Below are 17,136 nucleotides of genomic sequence, written 5' to 3'. Positions count from 1 at the left end.
GTTTTTTTGAGACGGAGTCTTGCTCTGTCGCCCAGGCTGGAGTGCAGTGGCGCGATCTCTGCTCACTGCAAGCTCCGCCGCCTCCTGGGTTCACGCCATTCTCCTGCCTCAGCCTCTCTAGAAGCTGGGACTACAGGCGCCCGCCACCACGCCTGTTTAATTTTTTTTTTTTTTTTTTTTTTGTATTTTCAGTAGAGACGGGGTTTCACTGTGTTCCCCAGGATGGTCTCGAAAAGTATATTAACTTTTCCTGTTAATATACTGTCACGCTGGGTGCGGTGGCTCAGGCCTATAATCCCAGCACTTTGGGAGTCTGAGGCAGGAGGACTGCTTGGGCCCAGAAGTTTGAGACCAGCCTGGCAATGTAGTGACACCTAACTACAAAAAATATAAAACATTAGCTGGGCCTAGTGGAGCATGCCTGTTGTCCCAACTACCCAGGAGGCTGAGGCTACTTGGGAGGATGAGATGAGAGGATCACCTGAGCCCCAGGAGGTTGAGGCTGCACTAAGCTGTGATCGTACCACTGTACTCCAGCCCAGGAGACCCATCCTGGGCAACACAGCAGGACCCCATCACTACAAAAATATAAAAATTATCCAGGTGTGCTAGCACTCACCTGTAGTCCCAACTACTTGGGGGTCTAAGGTAGGAGGATCGCTTGAGCCCAGGAATTCCAAGGCTGCAGTGAGCTAGGATCGCTGCACTGCATCCTAGCCTGGGCGACAGACAGAGATCCTATCTCAAAAAACAAACAAAAAATCTCATGAGTTTTGGGACAGAGCTAGGCTCAAAAGAGGTCTCTGACACCGTGGGATGCATGACTATGGAGGAGTCAAAACTGCCTGGGGCTCAGGTTCCTTATCTGTAAAATAAGGACAATGACAGCAGGACTTCATAAACATTAAATGGGAGACTCTACATAAAGCCTCAGCTCAGGGGCTGGCACTTGTAAGCTGTTAGCTGTTACGTTATCCTTATTACTATGTTAGTTAAGAAGTGGCTGCAGGCCGGGCATGGTGGCTCACGCCTGTAATGCCAGCACTTTGCGAGGCCGAGGCAGACGGATCACGAGGTCAGGAGATTGAGACCATCCTGGCTAACACAGTGAAACCCCGTCTGTATGAAAAATACAAAAAATTAGCCGGGTGTGGTGGCGGGCGCCTGTAGTCCCAGCTACTCAGGAGGCTGAGGCAGGAGAATGGCGTAACATGGGAGGCGGAGCTTGCAGTGAGCCCAGGGTCACACCACTGCACTCCAGCTTGGTGATAGAGCGAGACTCCATCTCAAAAAAAAAAGTGCTGACCGGGCGCAGTGACTCACACCTGTAATCCCAGCACTTTGGGAGGCCGAGGCAGGTCGATTGCCTGAGCTCAAGGGTTTGAGACCAGCCTGGGCAACACGGTGAAACCCTGTCTGTACTAAAAATACAAAAAATTGGCCGGGCACAGTGGCTCACACCTGTAATCATAGCACTTTGGGAGGCCGAGGCGGGTGGATCACCTGAGGTCAGGAGTTCAAGACCAGCCTGATCAACATGGAGAAACCCCGTCTCTACTAAAAATACAAAATTAGCTGAGCGTGGTGGCGCATGCCTGTAATCTCAGCTGCTGGAGAGGCTGAGGCAGGAGAATTGCTTGAACCCAGGAGGCGGAGGTTGCCGTGAGCCAAAATCATGCCATTGCACTCCAGCCTGGGCAACAAGAGCGAAACTTCATCTCAAAAAAAAAAAAAGGCCGGGCGCAGTGGCTCAAGCCTGTAATCCCAGCACTTTGGGATGCCGAGACGGGCGGATCACGAGGTCAGGAGATCGAGACCATCCTGGCTAACACTGTGAAACTCCGTCTCTACTAAAAAATGCAAAAAACTAGCCGGGCGAGGTGGCGGGCGCCTGTGGTCCCAGTTACTCAGGAGGCTGAGGCAGGAGAATGGCGTAAACCCAGGAGGCGGAGCTTGCAGTGGGCTGAGATCCAGTCACTGCACTCCAGCCTGGGCGACAGAGCAAGACTCCGTCTCAAAAAAAAAAAAAAAAAAAATTAGCTGGGTATGGTGGCGGACGCCTGTAGTCCCAGCCACTCAGGAGGCTGAGGCAGAAGAATTGCTTGAACCTGGGAGGTGGAGGTTGCAGTGAGCTGAGATCGCACCACTGCACTCCAGCCTGGGCCACAGAGCCAGACTCTGTCGGAAGGTATACGTGGGAAAGCCTGGGAAGGATTTCACCTGAGAGATGGGGGGATGATGTTAAGTCGTGAGGGATGTTGGCTTTTGACAGGATCAGGGTAGAAGGGAGGATGTTCAAGGTGGAGGAACTCAGAACAGCAAAGGCCTTGAGGAGTACAGAAGTATGAGAGCGGCTCTAGGATCAGAGGGTGTGGTTTCAGCGTGGAGAGAGATGAGGGTGAGAAGTTGAGGCCAGACCAGGCGCTGCGAATGTCACGCTGGCGAGTGGTGCGAATCTGCAGGTGGCAGTGGAGAATTGTGTGTGTGCTGGGAGATGGCCAGAACCCTCCTGCAGAAGGGTTAGGAGGCGCTTGGAAACCCTGCCTGGGGACATGGAGTTCATGAGACAGCAGGTTGGGCAAGGCTGCAACAGCCATATTCATTCAGATGCATCGGGGGCACCTGCTGTGCCAGACACTGTCCAGGCCCCGAATGTCGTGGCACATGCTGCAGTTGTGGTCCTGACCTTTCTCCTGTCTAGTTGTGATGCCCGTATCTGTTTTCAGGGGCCCTGGGTGACCAGAGTGTCCTTGAGAAGAGAGTGAGTCTCAGGTTGTCTGCTTATCTACCCGGAGCTTGGGGCTTGGCCTCAAAGGCGCATTGCACGGGAATCTCAGACACAGGTCAGTGTAAGCCCCATTGCTGAGAGCCTCCCACAGCACTGTCTGTGGTCTCAGCTGCTGAGCTCTGGTCCTGCCTCGGGCCAGGTTGCTGCCCAGCAAGGAGGTGCATGTGCTGCCTCCACACATGCCAGGGTTGAATCCTGTGCTTCTGCTGCTCTCTGACAGCCACATGGCTTGAAGTTGGATGCCAAGTCAGTTGGGTCGTCTCACCTGGGACCCTCAGGCCCAGGTGTCAGTCAGTGGACTATGGGATGTTTGGAGCCTCTGGGAGGGGCCTCAGGCAGTGGTTGGTTTGGTCACCCATGGTAGCCACAGCTGGCAGAGATCTGCTCCGTGTGAATGAGCTCTGAATGCAGCCTGACCCATGGTGGAAGGTCAGGGGACATTGGGGTACTGGATAGGTGGATGAGGGGCGTGGCTGCACCGCCTAGTTCTGGTCCTGTCCCTGTCCGTCCATGTGGTGTTAACGGCATTGCCTCCTGAGAGCCTTTTGTCCTCTTGTGAGGAGGGCATTATTCTCTCCATTTCGCAGTTAAGAAAACTGAGGTAGGCTGGGCACAGTGGCGCACGCCTATAATCCCAGCACTTTGGGAAGCTGAGGCAGGCAGATCATGTGAACCTAGGAGCGCAAGACCATACCTGGGCAACATGGTGAAACCCCATCTCTCCAGAAAAGTACAAAAATTTAGCCAAGTGTGGTGGCGTGTGCCCAGCCTCCAGAAGTTACGAAGTTTCCACCTACTTGTGAAATCCTAACCCACCTGTTTGTTCATTCCCCTAATGGCCCATATCACATCCCGCCTGTTAAGGAAAGAGCAGGTGCTCGGAGGCTGAGTACAAGTAGCTCCAGCTACTCAGAGGCTTAAGCAGGAGAATCTCTTGAGGCTGGGAGGCTGAGGCTGCCAGTGAGCCATGATTGCACCACTGCACTCCAGCCTGGACGACAGAGTTAGACTCTGCTTCAAAAAAAAAAAGGCTGGGCGTGGTGTCTCAACACCTGTTATCCCAGCACTTTGGGAGGCCGAGGCGGGTGGATCACCTGAGGTCAGGAGTTTGAGACCAGCCTGACCAACATGGTGAAACCTCATCTCTACTAAAAATTCAAAATTAGCTAGGCTTGGTTGTGTTCACCTGTAATCCCAGTTACTTGGGAGGGTGAGGCAGGAGAATCGTTTGAACCTGGGAGGCGGAGGTTGCAGTGAACTGAGATCAAGCCACTGCACTCTAGCCTGAGTGACAGAGCGAGACTCAGTCACAAAAAAATAAATAATAAAAAACCCAAAACAAACAAACAAAAAACAGGTTCAGAGAGGTTGAGTAATTTGTCCAGGGGCACACAGCTATTGAGAAACAAAGTTAGGGTTCTGGTCCCAGGTCAATGTGGTTTTCATTCTGCTGCCTTGCTCCTTCCCAGCTCCCTGAGGGAATGTAGTATGGTGTTCTGCAGCCTTCACCTCTGAGGAAGCAAAGGGCCTATATCAAATGAGCTGCTATTTTGAAAGAAGCTTTGTTACTTCATAGTGCCTGGTCATTGACAGAGTTTGTGAAACAGTAAGGAACGAAAACCAATGTTTATTGAGCATCTTCTGTACCATTAGGCTCTGTGCCAGGCACTTGAAAGGCATTATCTCATTTAATCCATGTGACAGCTTTATTGGTGGCCACATTTTACAGGTAGGCACACTGGGGCTCAAAGGAGTTGAGAACATGTCTGCGGTCACACAGCAGGGATTTGCACACAGGTTAGCTCAAAGCCTGCAGGTGTAACCATTACACTACACTGCCTCTTCTGGGAGATGCCTCCCGCAGGAACCTTGCTGGCCTCAATGGGCCATCCAGTCTGCTGAAACTTTCCAGTCCAGCCACCCTCTGCCCTGCAGCTCTAGGCAGCTAAAGCCACAGGCCATCACGCCGCTTTGGTTTGAAGTGTGCAGGGGTGGTTGGGGAAGCTCCCCAGTTATGACCTCCGCTATTAACGTTCATTATTTTGCAACAGTCATTGGCCTTGGCAGAATAGTAAACAAGTGATTGCAAGGCCGTGCGATAGCAGCAGAGGGACCGAGTTGGTGGGAGGGGTAGTTTGAGACCTGAGCTGTGTTTCAGGCCGAGGGGACCCTCTGCCTTTCACCTCTGTCCTTCAGACAGCACGAGCATCCCATCCCTGAGCCTCCTGTTCCACTCGGGAGGGGCTGTAGGAAGGAGGCGAAGTCACGTGAGACCGCAGGTGTCAGCAGGTGCATTCCTGACCCGCGCTCGCCTGCAGTACAGCCCCAGCCCTGCCCCTCTCCATGATTACAGGAGGGTACAGCTGGCCAGAGCCCTGCCCCTCGCTGTGATCACAGGAGGGTCTTCTCTGGCCTCTGCTTTCCGCTGTGAAATCTAGAAGTTACGAAGTGTCCACCTACTTTTGAAATCTTAACCCACTTGTGTTTGTTCATTCCCCTAATGGCCCGTAATTACATCCCGCCTGTTAAGGAAAGAGCAGGTCCTCGGAGGCTGAAGAAGGCCAGCTCTGAAGTCGAATCCACTGGAATCTGGAGTGAGCCCTTCTGGCCTCTGGGTTGGGTTCTTGATACTTGTCGGCTTGCCCAGGAGCCCTCCCTTCAGACCCCGGGACCCTGCGTAGTGGCTGCCGTGACTGATAGCGCCAGCCTTGGGTTTCCCGTCTGCCTCTGAGGCACCCACACACCCACTGGTGTGTCCTCAGGCCAGTCACCAACCCCGGCCCCCCCACCCCCGAGTTGTCAGAATTAAAAGGCACAATGAATTGAACGTGTTTGGCTCTTTGGCGCTGTGCCTAGTGTGCGGGCTCAGTTGATACTTGTTGACTGAAGGGAAATCTACAGAAAAGCACTAGGAAGAATGGGAAAGTCACTCGGCTGTGCCGCATGAGCTTTCAACCTATGCCTAGCCGCCTCCAGCCCGCGCCATGCCCCCGCGTCTACAGCTTCACAGTCACAAGCTCCTTTGTAAATGCTGTCTATATATAATCTCTTTGTTTCACATAAGATCTGTGCATCTTTCCCTGTCATCTGCCAGATTCCCAGTCTTTCCCAGGCCAGCGTAGGCTGTTGGCTGCTTGCAGGAACTCCCTTCTGCCTTCTCTTCTGCCAGTTTTGGCTCAACCCAGTCCTTTTGCCTAGAAAGCCCTAGTATTTCCGTCATGATTCTACCTGCCCTGCAAAGCCCAGCCCAGGAGGAATCCCCTCCTGTCACAGAATCCCATCTCAGTCTTGAGCTTTTCTTCTTGACTCTGTGCTGCCGGTCGCCTCCTACTGAGTCTTCCCCAGGGCCTCCGTGGGGCATGGGATCACACGTGCAGCCTTCCAGCATGTTCAGCCTGCTGCACGACAGTGGGGTTCCCTGCCGGACGAGCAGTGTGCTCCGACTCAGGGCAGGGACCAGGTTCTGTGTAGCTTTGTGCTCAAGTGCTGAGCAGAGTAGACTCTCAGCAGATGTCTGAACAAATGAACGAGCCTGACTCTCCCTCATCATTTGGTCCATAGTGTGTTTAAATACCCTTCTAGTGGGCTTGTAGTTCCTTGAAGATGGCAACAAGTTTGCTTAGTAACTTTGTTTTATTGAATGGAACGGACTTAAACTCATCAGACTTGGGAGAATTAGGACAGATCTGTTTCCCCATTGGTAAAATAAAGGTTGGGCCTGATCTCAGAAACTCAAGAAGAGTGATTGTGGGCCCCAGGGTCGCGAGTGAGATACTACCAGGTTCTGGGTCCCAGACCACAGTGTTTCTTCCTGAAGCTGGTGACTGCAGCCACTTTGCCTTGCTCCTCTCCGCCTTTTCTGAAGGATGATGGGGGGCCAGTTTGCTTCTGGGAGCTCTGTCAAGTTCACCCACCCCAACTGCCTGCCCAGTGAGTGAGTAAGCCACCCACCACGGAAGCTTTCATTCAGGGTGCTTTGGAGGAGGTGGCCTGGGGCTGCAGCTCTGTGCTTCGTGACCTCGGGTCTCCAGGAGCCTTGCCCCTTGGCAGCCGTTTCCAGGGCCCGTCTCTGTGGGCCCACAGGGAGCAGCCTGCTAAGTGGGTGCCTGATTTACCCACAGGCCAAGTACCTGGCGCAGATCATTGTGATGGGTGTGCAGGTGGTGGGCAGGGCCTTTGCACGGGCCCTGCGGCAGGAGTTTGCAGGTAAGCATGGGTCTGTCTCCCCTTTGGGCTGGGAGTTCCTCTCCAGGTCAGATTTTCCCCGTAGGCATGGGCACCTCAGACCTGCTGGTTCTGCAGTGTGGGTAGCCTGGGGCACTTCCCATGGTGGGGAGTGGTGCCAGACCAGGGCATCCTTCAGTGGGGACCTGGTTATCAACAGCATCCAGGGCAGGAGCTGGCACACTGGCCCATCCGGATACCTGGTTTTGTAAACATAATTTTTTTTTTTTTGAGCTGGAGTCTCACTCTGTCACCCAGGCTGGAGTGCAGTGGGGCAATCTCGCCTCGCTGCAACCTCTGCCTCCTGGTTCAAGTGATTCTCCTGCCTCAGCCTCCTGAGTAGCTGGGATTACAAGCACCGGACACCACACCGGGCTAATTTTTGTATTTTTAGTAGAGACGGGGTTTCACCATGTTGGCCAGGCTGGTCGGGAACGCCTGACCTCAGGTGATCCGCCTTCCTCAAAGTGCTGGGATTACAGATGTGAGCCACAGCGCTTGGCCCTGGTTTTGTAAATTGATTTAATTGGAACACAGACACACCCACAGGCTGCTTTCTTTTTTCTTGAGATGGAGTTTTTGCTCTTGTTGCCCAGGCTGGAGTGCAATGGCGAGATCTTGGCTCACTGCAACCTCCACCTCCCAGGTTCAAGTGATTCTCCTGCCTCAGCCTCCTGAGTAGCTGGGATTACAGGCATGCGCCACCACGTCCAGCTAATTTTGTATTTTTAGTAGAGACGGGGTTTCTCCATGTTGGTCAAGCTGGTCTTGAACTCCCAACCTCAGGTGATCCATCCACCTCGGCCTCCCAAAGTGCTGCTGGCATTAAAGGCGTGAGCCACCGCACACAGCCTTTTTTTTCCTTTTGAGACAGAGTCTCACTCTGTCGCCCAGGCTGGAGTGCAGTGGTGTGATCTCAGTTCACTGCAACCTCTGCCTCCTGGGTTCAAGCAATGCTCCTGCCTTAGCCTCCCGAGTAGCTGAGACTACAGGCATGTGCCACCACACCCAGCTATTTTTTGTACTTTTAGTAGAGACAGGGGTTCACCATGTTGGCCAGGATGGTCTCGATCTCTTGACCTCGTGATCTGCCCGCCTCGGCCTCCAAAAGTGCTGGGATTACAGGAGTGAGCCATTGTGCCCGGCTGACAGGCTGCTTTCAAGGCAGAGATGAATGGTTCCAGTGCAGGCTCATTAGTCCGCAAAGCCTAAAATAGCTACTCTCTGAGCCTTTAGGAAAAGTTTAGCAGCTCCTGATTCTAGTTTCTGGGGTCACTGAAAGGGAACAGGTCACCCAAGGCAGTGGCTTTGGTGGTCTAGGTGACAGGTGGGCAGCTGGGCTGCTGCAGAGCCCTCTCATGCCTGCAGCCCCACTGTACAGTCCCCATCATAGCCTAAAGCTCCCCAGTTTGCTGTGCTCCTGGGATATGGCGGTTGGGGGACAGGGTCATCTCATGGTCTAGGTTGGGGACCAGGAGCCAGTTTTAGTGGTCAGACCCTGCCCTTATCCTCCAGTGAGGCACGTCTGTCCTCACTTTCCCAGCCTCTACCCCCTAAAAAAGAAACCACTCCTGGAGAAGAGGCAGCTCCTAGCCACCTGTCCCTGTGTCTCTCATCCTGTGCCGGTGGCAGAGGTGAGCCACCAACTTGGAAGGCCCAGGGTGAAGTCTGGGCTGCTGAGGACTGAGTGATCACCCACATGTCCACACAGCCAGCCGGGCCGCAGCTGATGCCCGAGGACGCGCTGGACACCGGTCTGCAGCCGCTTCCAACCTCTCCGGCCTCAGCCTCCAGGAGGCACAGCAGATTCTCAACGTGTCCAAGCTGAGCCCCGAGGAGGTCCAGAAGGTGAGGCCACTGGGCCGCCCAAAGTTTGAAGGGGAGAGGCTGCCAGGGCGGGAAGAGTGAAGGGAGGCCTGGCCAAGGAGGTCCGATGTGGAGGCTGCAGTCATACCCAGCTCGGACTCCAACTTGCGGGAGCCACTGTTACTGGTGAAGTTTTAGGCCTGAGGCAGGACAGTTGTAGAGACAGAGTGCCTGCCGGTAGCAGCCGAGTCGCCCTCCAGGGTACCCGTCTTCATCTCTGCCCCTCAGTGGCCACAACAGCTGCATGTGGCACACAGGGTGGAGAGGAGCCCTGTTGCCTCTCTGATGTGGCCCCACATAGCCTGCCCAGCGTCTCTCACCTGCAGTCTGCAGCCCTCTCACCCGTCCCCTCTCCTTTGCAGAACTATGAACACTTATTTAAGGTGAATGACAAATCCGTGGGTGGCTCTTTCTACCTGCAGTCAAAGGTGAGTGGTCTTTGATTCTGGGAGGAAGTCAGTCATGGGACCCCCTCTCCTCACCTGGGGCTCGATTCCCAGTTGGGGGAGCTGGCCAAGGGCTTGGCACAGAAAACTGCCAGGCCTTCCCATGGTGCCCGAGCCTCAGGGAGTCCCCCTGAACTGCCACCCCTCTGACTGCTTCAGCTCTGTGGGGTCCAGCCACTCAGGCTGTGTCACCCCAGACAGCAGCCCTCCCTCCCAGCAGCTGGGACTTGGAAGGAGCAGGAGCCCCAGCCGGTGGGGTGCTAGAAACAGCTTTTAGCTCACAGAGGTCACAGCATGCGCTGGGCCCCTGCAGCTCAGCTCTGTCTCCCCAGACCACCCCCTGACCCTTGGGCGCCGCTGAAGGAAGCATTAGTATCCACCCACTGCCCTCCAAAAAATGGACCTGGGCTGACAGGAAGAGGCTGTTCCATGTGGGCAAGGGGTATGGGGCAGAGGCTTGGCCTCCTGGCCTGATCATCTGTGACCCACTAGGTGGTCCGCGCAAAGGAGCGCCTGGACGAGGAACTCAAAATCCAGGCCCAGGAGGACAGAGAAAAAGGGCAGAAGCCCCACACGTGACTTCTCGGCTCCCCCCACCCACCCCGCCACCTCTAATTTATAGCTTGGTAATAAATGTCTTTTCTGCATTTCTCGTGTGCACGTGTCCAGATTCCAGAAGGCAGGTTGCTCCTCCTGCCACTTGCAGGGCTGTGGGTGCTGAGGATGGGGAGGCAGCAGCCTTTAACAGCCCAGAAGGGCCAGGCTGGGTGAGGTTGGCGGGCAGCCAGCCAGTGGGTCCCAGCTGAGTCCTGTCACGTACAGGATGCAGCCGCTCCTGCTGCTTCCACAGCGCCCGAGCCAGCGTTAGGCTCCCTCTCATGGCGTCTCTGCCCCAAGAGCTCTGTCGGCAGCCACCCTGTCTCTGGGGCAGGTTTGAACCTAGCACCTCAGTAATCTCGGCACGATACCCCAGAATGCGGCTGGGCGAAGACGGGCCTTTGCCCGCCACTCACCAAAGCCACAGCGGGCAGTAGTGGGCTGACAACCTGAACCCTGGGATGGTCTCCCTGGAATCTTCCCTCAGCTCCTGTCACCTGTGCGCCCTCAGCACCTACCTCCTTCCCTGGCTTCCAGTTCCTGCTCTCAGCGGCAGCCTGAGAGGGCGGGGAACCTGCAGGGTTGGGGAGAAAGCCCGGATCAGGCCTGCAGGGGCTCAGGGCAGTGGTGGCCGCATGTCAGGGCCAGGTTCCTGGCACATCCACAACACACAAGCCATCTTTGCAACTCACTTTTATTGTTTCTTTATAAACCTCCTCTCCCATGGAGGAATATATTGTTATAGTCATTAGCTTATCTCTTTTTAAAACTCTATGCTAACAGCAATGGAGCCAAGAGGAGGAAAAACATAAGCTACAATAGAAAGGCACTTAGAACCTGTTAAAATACTGACATCCTGGAATGTGCAACAACAAACCAATGACAACCACAAAAAGTACACCAGCCCTGCCGAGCCTGGTCCGTCACGGAGTCGCATGCTGAGCTCGTCAGCCTTCCAGTGCCCTGTTCCTCCGCTCTGCTCAAGTCGAAAACCTATGACCCCACCAGGGACTTAAGGCCTGGGGCCCTCACAGGGGTGGGGGTGCTCAGGGCCTGGGTGGGGCCCAACGAAAGGAGACCAGCTCCCTCCTACCTTGCTCATAGCCCCTTCGAGGGGCAGAGCCAGTGTGGCTGGGCCCTGTCAGGGCTGGAGTCCGAAGCCCAGTGGCAAGGTGGGCCGGGTCAGGGTGACCCCTCTGGGACAGAAGGGCAGTCCGGGAGAGGGTGGGGTCAGCAGAGCTGCCAGAGGAACTGCAGGGTCACTAAGGACCCCAAGGCTGTCCGGGCAGTTGCCTCGTTCTACAGATGGGGGGATGGAAGGGCCTGGCCACTCCGAGGCCTGGTGATAGGGTAGGCCTAGAAACCAGAACTCCCAGCTGCCAGGCGGGAGAGGGAGCAGGGAAAGGCCCCAGATGGAGGGGTGCATGGCAGCGTCCATCTGCCAGGGCATCCTGGGATGGGACTGGGGCACAAGGCCCTCCAAGGCCCTTAAGTGGTTCTGGCCTCTGTCAGGGTCCCTCTGAGTGGCACAGAACCGGAGGAGGGGGGCCCCGCTGGGTGTCAGGGGTGGGGAAGTGCCTCTGAGAAAGCAGCCCAGCAGGGAAGAGCCAGAGGAAGCAATGTGTCACGGGTCGGCGCCCTCCTCCAGCCACTGCTTCCCTCAGGCCTTCAGTCCACAGCCTCCAGAAAGCTCCCGACAGTGCTGACTGGGAGCTCCCTCCCCTGCATACTGTCACTTGGAGTCCCCAGACCAGGAGCTGTGTCCCAGCCTGTGGTCAGTCGTCCCCAGCTAGCCTCTCCTTCCTGGTACAGAACCAAGGACCCGAAGGCCTCTGCAGGGGGCGCTGCCCAGGCCAGACCCAGAGGGGGTGGAAGGAGGAAGACGCGGGCGCTGGGCCTGGCCCCACATGCTCCCTGAGCCAGGGCCCAGGCCATTCAGTGTCCTGGCACCACAGCTGGCCCGGCACCTCCCCTTGCCAGCTCAGGGGCCCTCAGACCTGCTTCCCACGCTCCCCGGGTGCCCCAAAAGGTAGAGGAAGAGGCCCCGGGGTGCAAGGGTGGAGTGACCAGCTATCCCGTCTGGTGCTGTCGGCCTGGCCTAGGGTGAGGAGGGCAGCTGCGGAGCGGGTCTCCCTTCTAACTAGCGGGAGGCGCCTTGTCCTGGGGGGCGCGCTTCTGCCTGGGGCTTTGCAGGGGCCTGCATCTGTCTTGCTTTCCCTCTGGAGGCAGGGTCAGAGGGAAAGGGGTCTAAGGAGCCCCCAAGGCAGGGGCTGGGTGAGCCTAGGAGGGAAGGGCAGGCCTCCCTGGGGGCTCCCCTCAGGAAGGGGGAGCCTGGTGCCAGCAGGGAGGGCAGATACCACCCCACCCACCCCCTTTGCTGGGAGAGGGCGACTTGCCCTGGGTGGTTACCAGGTGAGGGAGGTGCCAGGGTGGGAGAGGGGAAGAGGAGGAGGTCGGACAGGGGAAAGCCCTGTAGAAGCTGAGGGCTGGGTGGTGGGGGACAGAGGAGCGAGGCTTCAGCACCCAGGAGCACAGCTCTCCCTGCATGACAGGCCAGGTCCCCACCTGGGGGCTGGGAGGCCAGCCATAAATGACCTAGCACCATCCTTGCTCCCCGGTGGGCTGGGCTGGGGCTGCCCGGGCAGTAGGACATTATTGCTATTTCACAGAAGAGTTTCCGTTCGTCGGGGGCAGTGCCGGAGCTGCCGGCGGGGCCACCACAGCTGTCTGCAGGGTGGGCTCAGTTCACCACAGCCGGTTTGAGCAGCACCGAGCCCGGCGGGATGACCACCCAGCCAGGGGCCAGCGCCTCCGGGCTGCTGGCGGCCGAGTTGACACCCATGGACAGGTCCAGCACAGTGCCTGGCAGCAGGGGGAGTCCATCGGGGCTTGGCCGGGAGCAGCTGCTCTCCGTCCTTTCGAGGGGCGTCTTGCGGCCCTCCATGCCCAGGGCCCTGGTGGGCACTGACCCACGCCCCTTCTCCCCCTCGGCCTTGCCACCAGCGGCGCCAGCGAGGAGGGAGACCACAGGCAAGCCCAGTCCGCCAGCCCCAAAGGGCGAGGGCAGCAGCGGGTTCTTGGCCAGATTGAGAGGCAGGACGGGGCCTGGCAGCCCAGGGCCCATGCCCCCCCCACCCCCACTGCCCCCACCGTTGCCACAGGCCAGGGCACTGAGGTCGAGGGGGCCGGGGGCCAGGGGTAGGGGCAGGCCGGGAAGACCAGGGCCTCCAAAGAGGGCAGCTGGGTTGGGGATGATGATCTGGGCCCCACTGACATAGGGGCCGCCGTCGGGGGCGGGCAGTGGCGGCTTGGGGGGTGGGCGCAGCTGCAGGAGCTCTTGCTGCTCGTGGGACACGAAGTGGCCGTGGGCCTTGATGTGCTTGCGCAGTGAGCTGGGGTCCGTGTAGCGCTTGTGGCAGCCGGGCATCTTGCAGTAGTAGGGCTTGTCCACGTAGTGGGTGCGCGTGTGCTTAAAGCGGTCACTGGAGTTGGAATAGCGCTTGTTGCAGCCCTCGTAGGGGCAGACATAGGGCTTCTCACCTGCAGGGTGGTGCAGTGCAGTGCTGCCGTGAGGGGTCTCTCCCCTTCCTGGGTCTCACCCCATGTACTCAACATCCTCCAGGCCAAGCACTCCCTGGGAGCACGGGCGCCCCAATTCTGGGGGCAGGGGGCATCCCCGGCACATGGCATGAGATCTGGCCCCAAGTAGGGCACAGAGGCTTTCTGAAAAGTCAGGCTGGTTGACTCTAGCTCTGACTGGCCTCGCCCTGCACCCTCTGCTACAGAGGGTGTGCCTATCAGCAGCAGAACATGGCCTTGGAGGCCAGGCCCAGTGGTTCATGCCTGTAATTTCAGCACTTTGGGAAGCCAAGGCAGGCAGATCACTTGAGGCCAGGAGTTCCAGACCAGCCGGGCCAACATGGTGAAACCCCATCTCTACTAAAAATACGAAAACTAGCTGGGTGTGGTGGTGGATGCCTGTAATCCCAGCTACCTGGGAGGTTGAGGCAGGAGAATCACTTGAACTCGGGAGGTGGAGGTTGCAGTGAGCCGAGATCGTGCCACTGCACTCCAGCCTGGGTGACAGAGTGAGTCTGTTTCAAGAAAAAAAAAGAAACCATGGCCTTGGAGATCACATCCTGGCTCAAGGCACCCAGCGTGGGCCTGGCCACAGGGAATGCTGCCTGGGTACCACTGCCCTCACTCAACAAATGGCTCAAGGTTCACCAGGCATCTTCTGGCCCTGGCCAGAGCAGGGGGCCACATGCAGCAACTGACCTGATACATGGCTCTCCACCTGGAGATGTGCTGCCAGGGTGCAACAAACACCAGGAAAAAAGATACACATCAGCTCCTTGAGGCTTTGTCATGAAATGAAGAACTTCAATATCTCACCGATTTGTCTTTAATACCGAATTGATAACACGTTGGATGTATGGGGTCATATTACATTTAATTAATTACATTTAATACATATTACAATTAATTTTACCCATTTCTTGTTGCATTGTTTTGTTTTGTTTTGTTTTTGTTTTTTTGAGACGGAGTCTCGCTCTGTCGCCCAGGCTGGAGTGCAGTGGTTCGATCTCGGCTCACAGCAAGCTCTGCCTCCCAGGTTCACACCATTCTCCTACCTCAGCCTCCCGAGTAGCTGGGACTACAGGCGCCCGCCACCACACCCGGCTAATTTTTTGTATTTTTAGTAGAGACGGGGTTTCACCGTGTTAGCCAGGATGGTCTTGATCTCCTGACCTCATGTTCTGCCCGCCTCGGCCTCCCAAAGTGCTGGGATTACAGGCGTGAGCCACCGTGCGTGGCCTTGCTGTTTTTTATGCAGCGATTAGGAAATGTAAAATTACATCTGTGACTCCGACAGCCAGAGGTGTCCTGCTGTGGGCCTGGGCTGTAGTGAGGAGTGAAGCCAACCTGGCCTCTGTGATCACAGAGGTGGCATTAGTCAGATGATACCCACGGGACCCAGGAAATGGCATTGGTGCTCCAAGAGCAGGTGCTGGGTGGGGGTCTGACCCTCAGGGGACGCTTCCCCCAGCAAACTGCATTGGAAAAGGGACCTCTGGGTGATGAGATCAACCCTCATCTCTGAGGTCTGGGACCGACTTACAGTCCCCTCCCCCTGGGGACCCGCCCAGCCAGTCTCAGCTGAGCGCCCCCTTCATGGGCTGAGCCGCCCGGCCCCGGCCTCTTACCTGTGTGCGACCGGTTGTGGATCTTCAGGTTCTCCAGGCGGGAGAAGCTCTTGCTACAGGTCGGGCAGCGGTGCGGTTTCTCGTTGGTGTGTGTGCGGATGTGGATGAGCATCTTGTACCTGCTCCAGGGAGGGCAGGGGGTGTGGCTCAGCTCACTGGACACCCCAGTCCTCCCTCTACCCCTCTCTACCCCACCTCACCTGGCGTTGAAGCCTCGGCCATGGCGGGCACAGCCCTCCCAGTGGCAGCAGTACCCCGCGTCCTTCTCGGGCTTGACATGGTAGTCGTTGACGTGGTCCACCAGGTCTTGCAGGAGCTCAAAGAGCTGGTTACACTGTGGGGGCCGGGAAGGGTTCTGAGCCCATGCGGGGTAACCTGCCCCGGACTCCACACCACTCTTCCTGGCCCCCACTCACCTTGGCCCAGCGACACACCAGCTGCTTGGGCAGGGGCAGGTCTGGAGAGAGGCACTTGTCCTTGGGAGGGGTAAGGAAGGAGGAGGCAGGCAGGTGCAGGGCCCCCCCAGAGCCCAGGGGCAGGAAGAACTGGAAGGAGCTGGGGACACCATCCAAATAGCGCAATGGCTGGAAGTCCTGGGGTGCGAGGGGAGAGCTAGTTAGGGTCCTGCTGGCTCGGAGCCCCCCGGTCCCATCTAAAGTGGATTGAATGGCGTCCCCAGAGACATTCAGGTCCTCTTCTCCCCAGCCCCTACCTGTGCATGTGGCCTTCTTTGGAACTAGTGTCTTTGCAGATGTGATCAAGTTAAGATGAAGTCACACTAGATTAGGGTGGGCCCTACATCCAGTGACCGATGTCTTTTTAAAATTTTTATTTTCTTAATTTAAAAAAAATATAGCCAGGTGCGGTGGCTCACACCTGTAATCCCAGCACTTTGGGAGGCCGAGGTGGGTGGATCACTTGAGGTCAGGAGTTCAAGACCAGCCTGGCCAACATGGTGAAACCCCCTTTCTGCTAAAAATACAAAAATTAGCCAGGTGTGGTGGCGCGTGCCTGTAATCTCAGCTATTTGGGAGGCTGAGGCAGGATAATTGTGTGAACCTGGGAGGCAGAGGCTGCAGTGAGCCGAGATTGTGCCACTGCACTCCAGCCTGGGTGACGGAGTGAGACTCTGTTTAAAAAAAAAAAAAAAGGCCGGGCGCGGTGGCTCACACCTGTAATCCCAGCACTTTGGGAGGCCAAGATGGGTGGATCACTTGAGGTCAGCCTGGCCAACATCGTAAAACCCATCTGTACTAAAAATACAAAATTAGGCCAGGCGTGGTGGCTCACACCTGTAATTCCAGCAGTTTGGGAGGCTGAGACGGGTGGATCACGAGGTCAGGAGATTGAGACCATCCTGGCTAACACAGTGAAACCCCGTCTCTACTAAAAATGCAAAAAAAAAAAAAAAAAAATTAGCCAGGTATGGGGGCGGGCACCTGTAGTCCCAGCTACTAGGGAGGCTGAGGCAGGAGAATGGCATGAAGCCTGGAGGTGGAGCTTGCAGTGAGCCATGATTGCACCACTGCACTCCAGCCTGGGCAATAGAGCAAGACTCCGTCTCAAAAAAACAACAACAAAAAACAAAATTAGCCAGGTGTGCTGGTGTATGCCTGTAGTCCCAGCTTGGGAGGCTGAGGCAGGAGAATCGCTTGAACCTGGGAGGCAGAGGTTGCAGTGAGCTGAGATCTGAGCCACTGTACTCCAGCCTGGGCAATGGAGCAAGACTCTGTCTCAAAAAAAAAAAAAAAAAAAATTTGGCTGGGCGCAGTGGCTCAAGCCTGTAATCCCAGCACTTTGGGAGGCCGAGACGGGTGGATCACGAGGTCAGGAGATCGAGACCATCCTGGCTAACACCGTGAAACCCCGTCTCTACTAAAAAATACAAAGAACTAGCCGGGCGAGGTGGCGGGCGCCTGTAGTCCCAGCTACTCAGGAGGCTGAGGCAGGAGAATGGCGTAAACCCGGGAGGCGGAGCTTGCAGTGAGCTGAGATCCAGCCACTGCAC

At 56.6% G+C, this 17,136-nt stretch overlaps 2 protein-coding genes across 3 annotated transcripts in view; one reads left to right on the top strand and one right to left on the bottom strand.

The window, feature by feature from the left end:
* PAM16 (presequence translocase associated motor 16) overlaps positions 1-9,971 on the top strand; it is a 12,356-nt gene extending 2,385 nt beyond the window's left edge. Inside the window, exons 2-5 of the mRNA XM_023225869.2 lie at positions 6,910-6,994; positions 8,724-8,860; positions 9,241-9,306; positions 9,817-9,971. Of these exons, the coding sequence (XP_023081637.1) occupies positions 6,910-6,994; positions 8,724-8,860; positions 9,241-9,306; positions 9,817-9,903 (375 nt within the window). The 3' untranslated portion in view covers positions 9,904-9,971. The remainder of the gene's footprint in view (positions 1-6,909; positions 6,995-8,723; positions 8,861-9,240; positions 9,307-9,816) is intronic.
* A 626-nt stretch (positions 9,972-10,597) lies between these two features.
* The window catches only part of GLIS2 (GLIS family zinc finger 2), a 24,501-nt gene continuing 17,962 nt past the window's right edge, over positions 10,598-17,136 (bottom strand). The window contains exons 5-8 of one of the 2 annotated variants that reach the window (XM_023225871.1): positions 15,545-15,721; positions 15,329-15,462; positions 15,129-15,247; positions 10,598-13,461 (exon numbers count right to left, since the gene is read on the bottom strand). In XM_023225871.1, the coding sequence (XP_023081639.1) occupies positions 12,662-13,461; positions 15,129-15,247; positions 15,329-15,462; positions 15,545-15,721 (1,230 nt within the window). In that variant the 3' untranslated portion in view covers positions 10,598-12,661. The remainder of the gene's footprint in view (positions 13,462-15,128; positions 15,248-15,328; positions 15,463-15,544; positions 15,722-17,136) is intronic. The other variant, XM_031934491.1, reaches the window with a different exon arrangement.

This window comes from Piliocolobus tephrosceles, chromosome 17 (genome assembly GCF_002776525.5).
Source record: "Piliocolobus tephrosceles isolate RC106 chromosome 17, ASM277652v3, whole genome shotgun sequence".
Lineage (NCBI taxonomy): Eukaryota > Metazoa > Chordata > Mammalia > Primates > Cercopithecidae > Piliocolobus > Piliocolobus tephrosceles.
The sequence above is the reverse complement of the archived record's forward strand: the minus strand, read 5'-3'. Positions and strand labels throughout refer to the sequence as shown.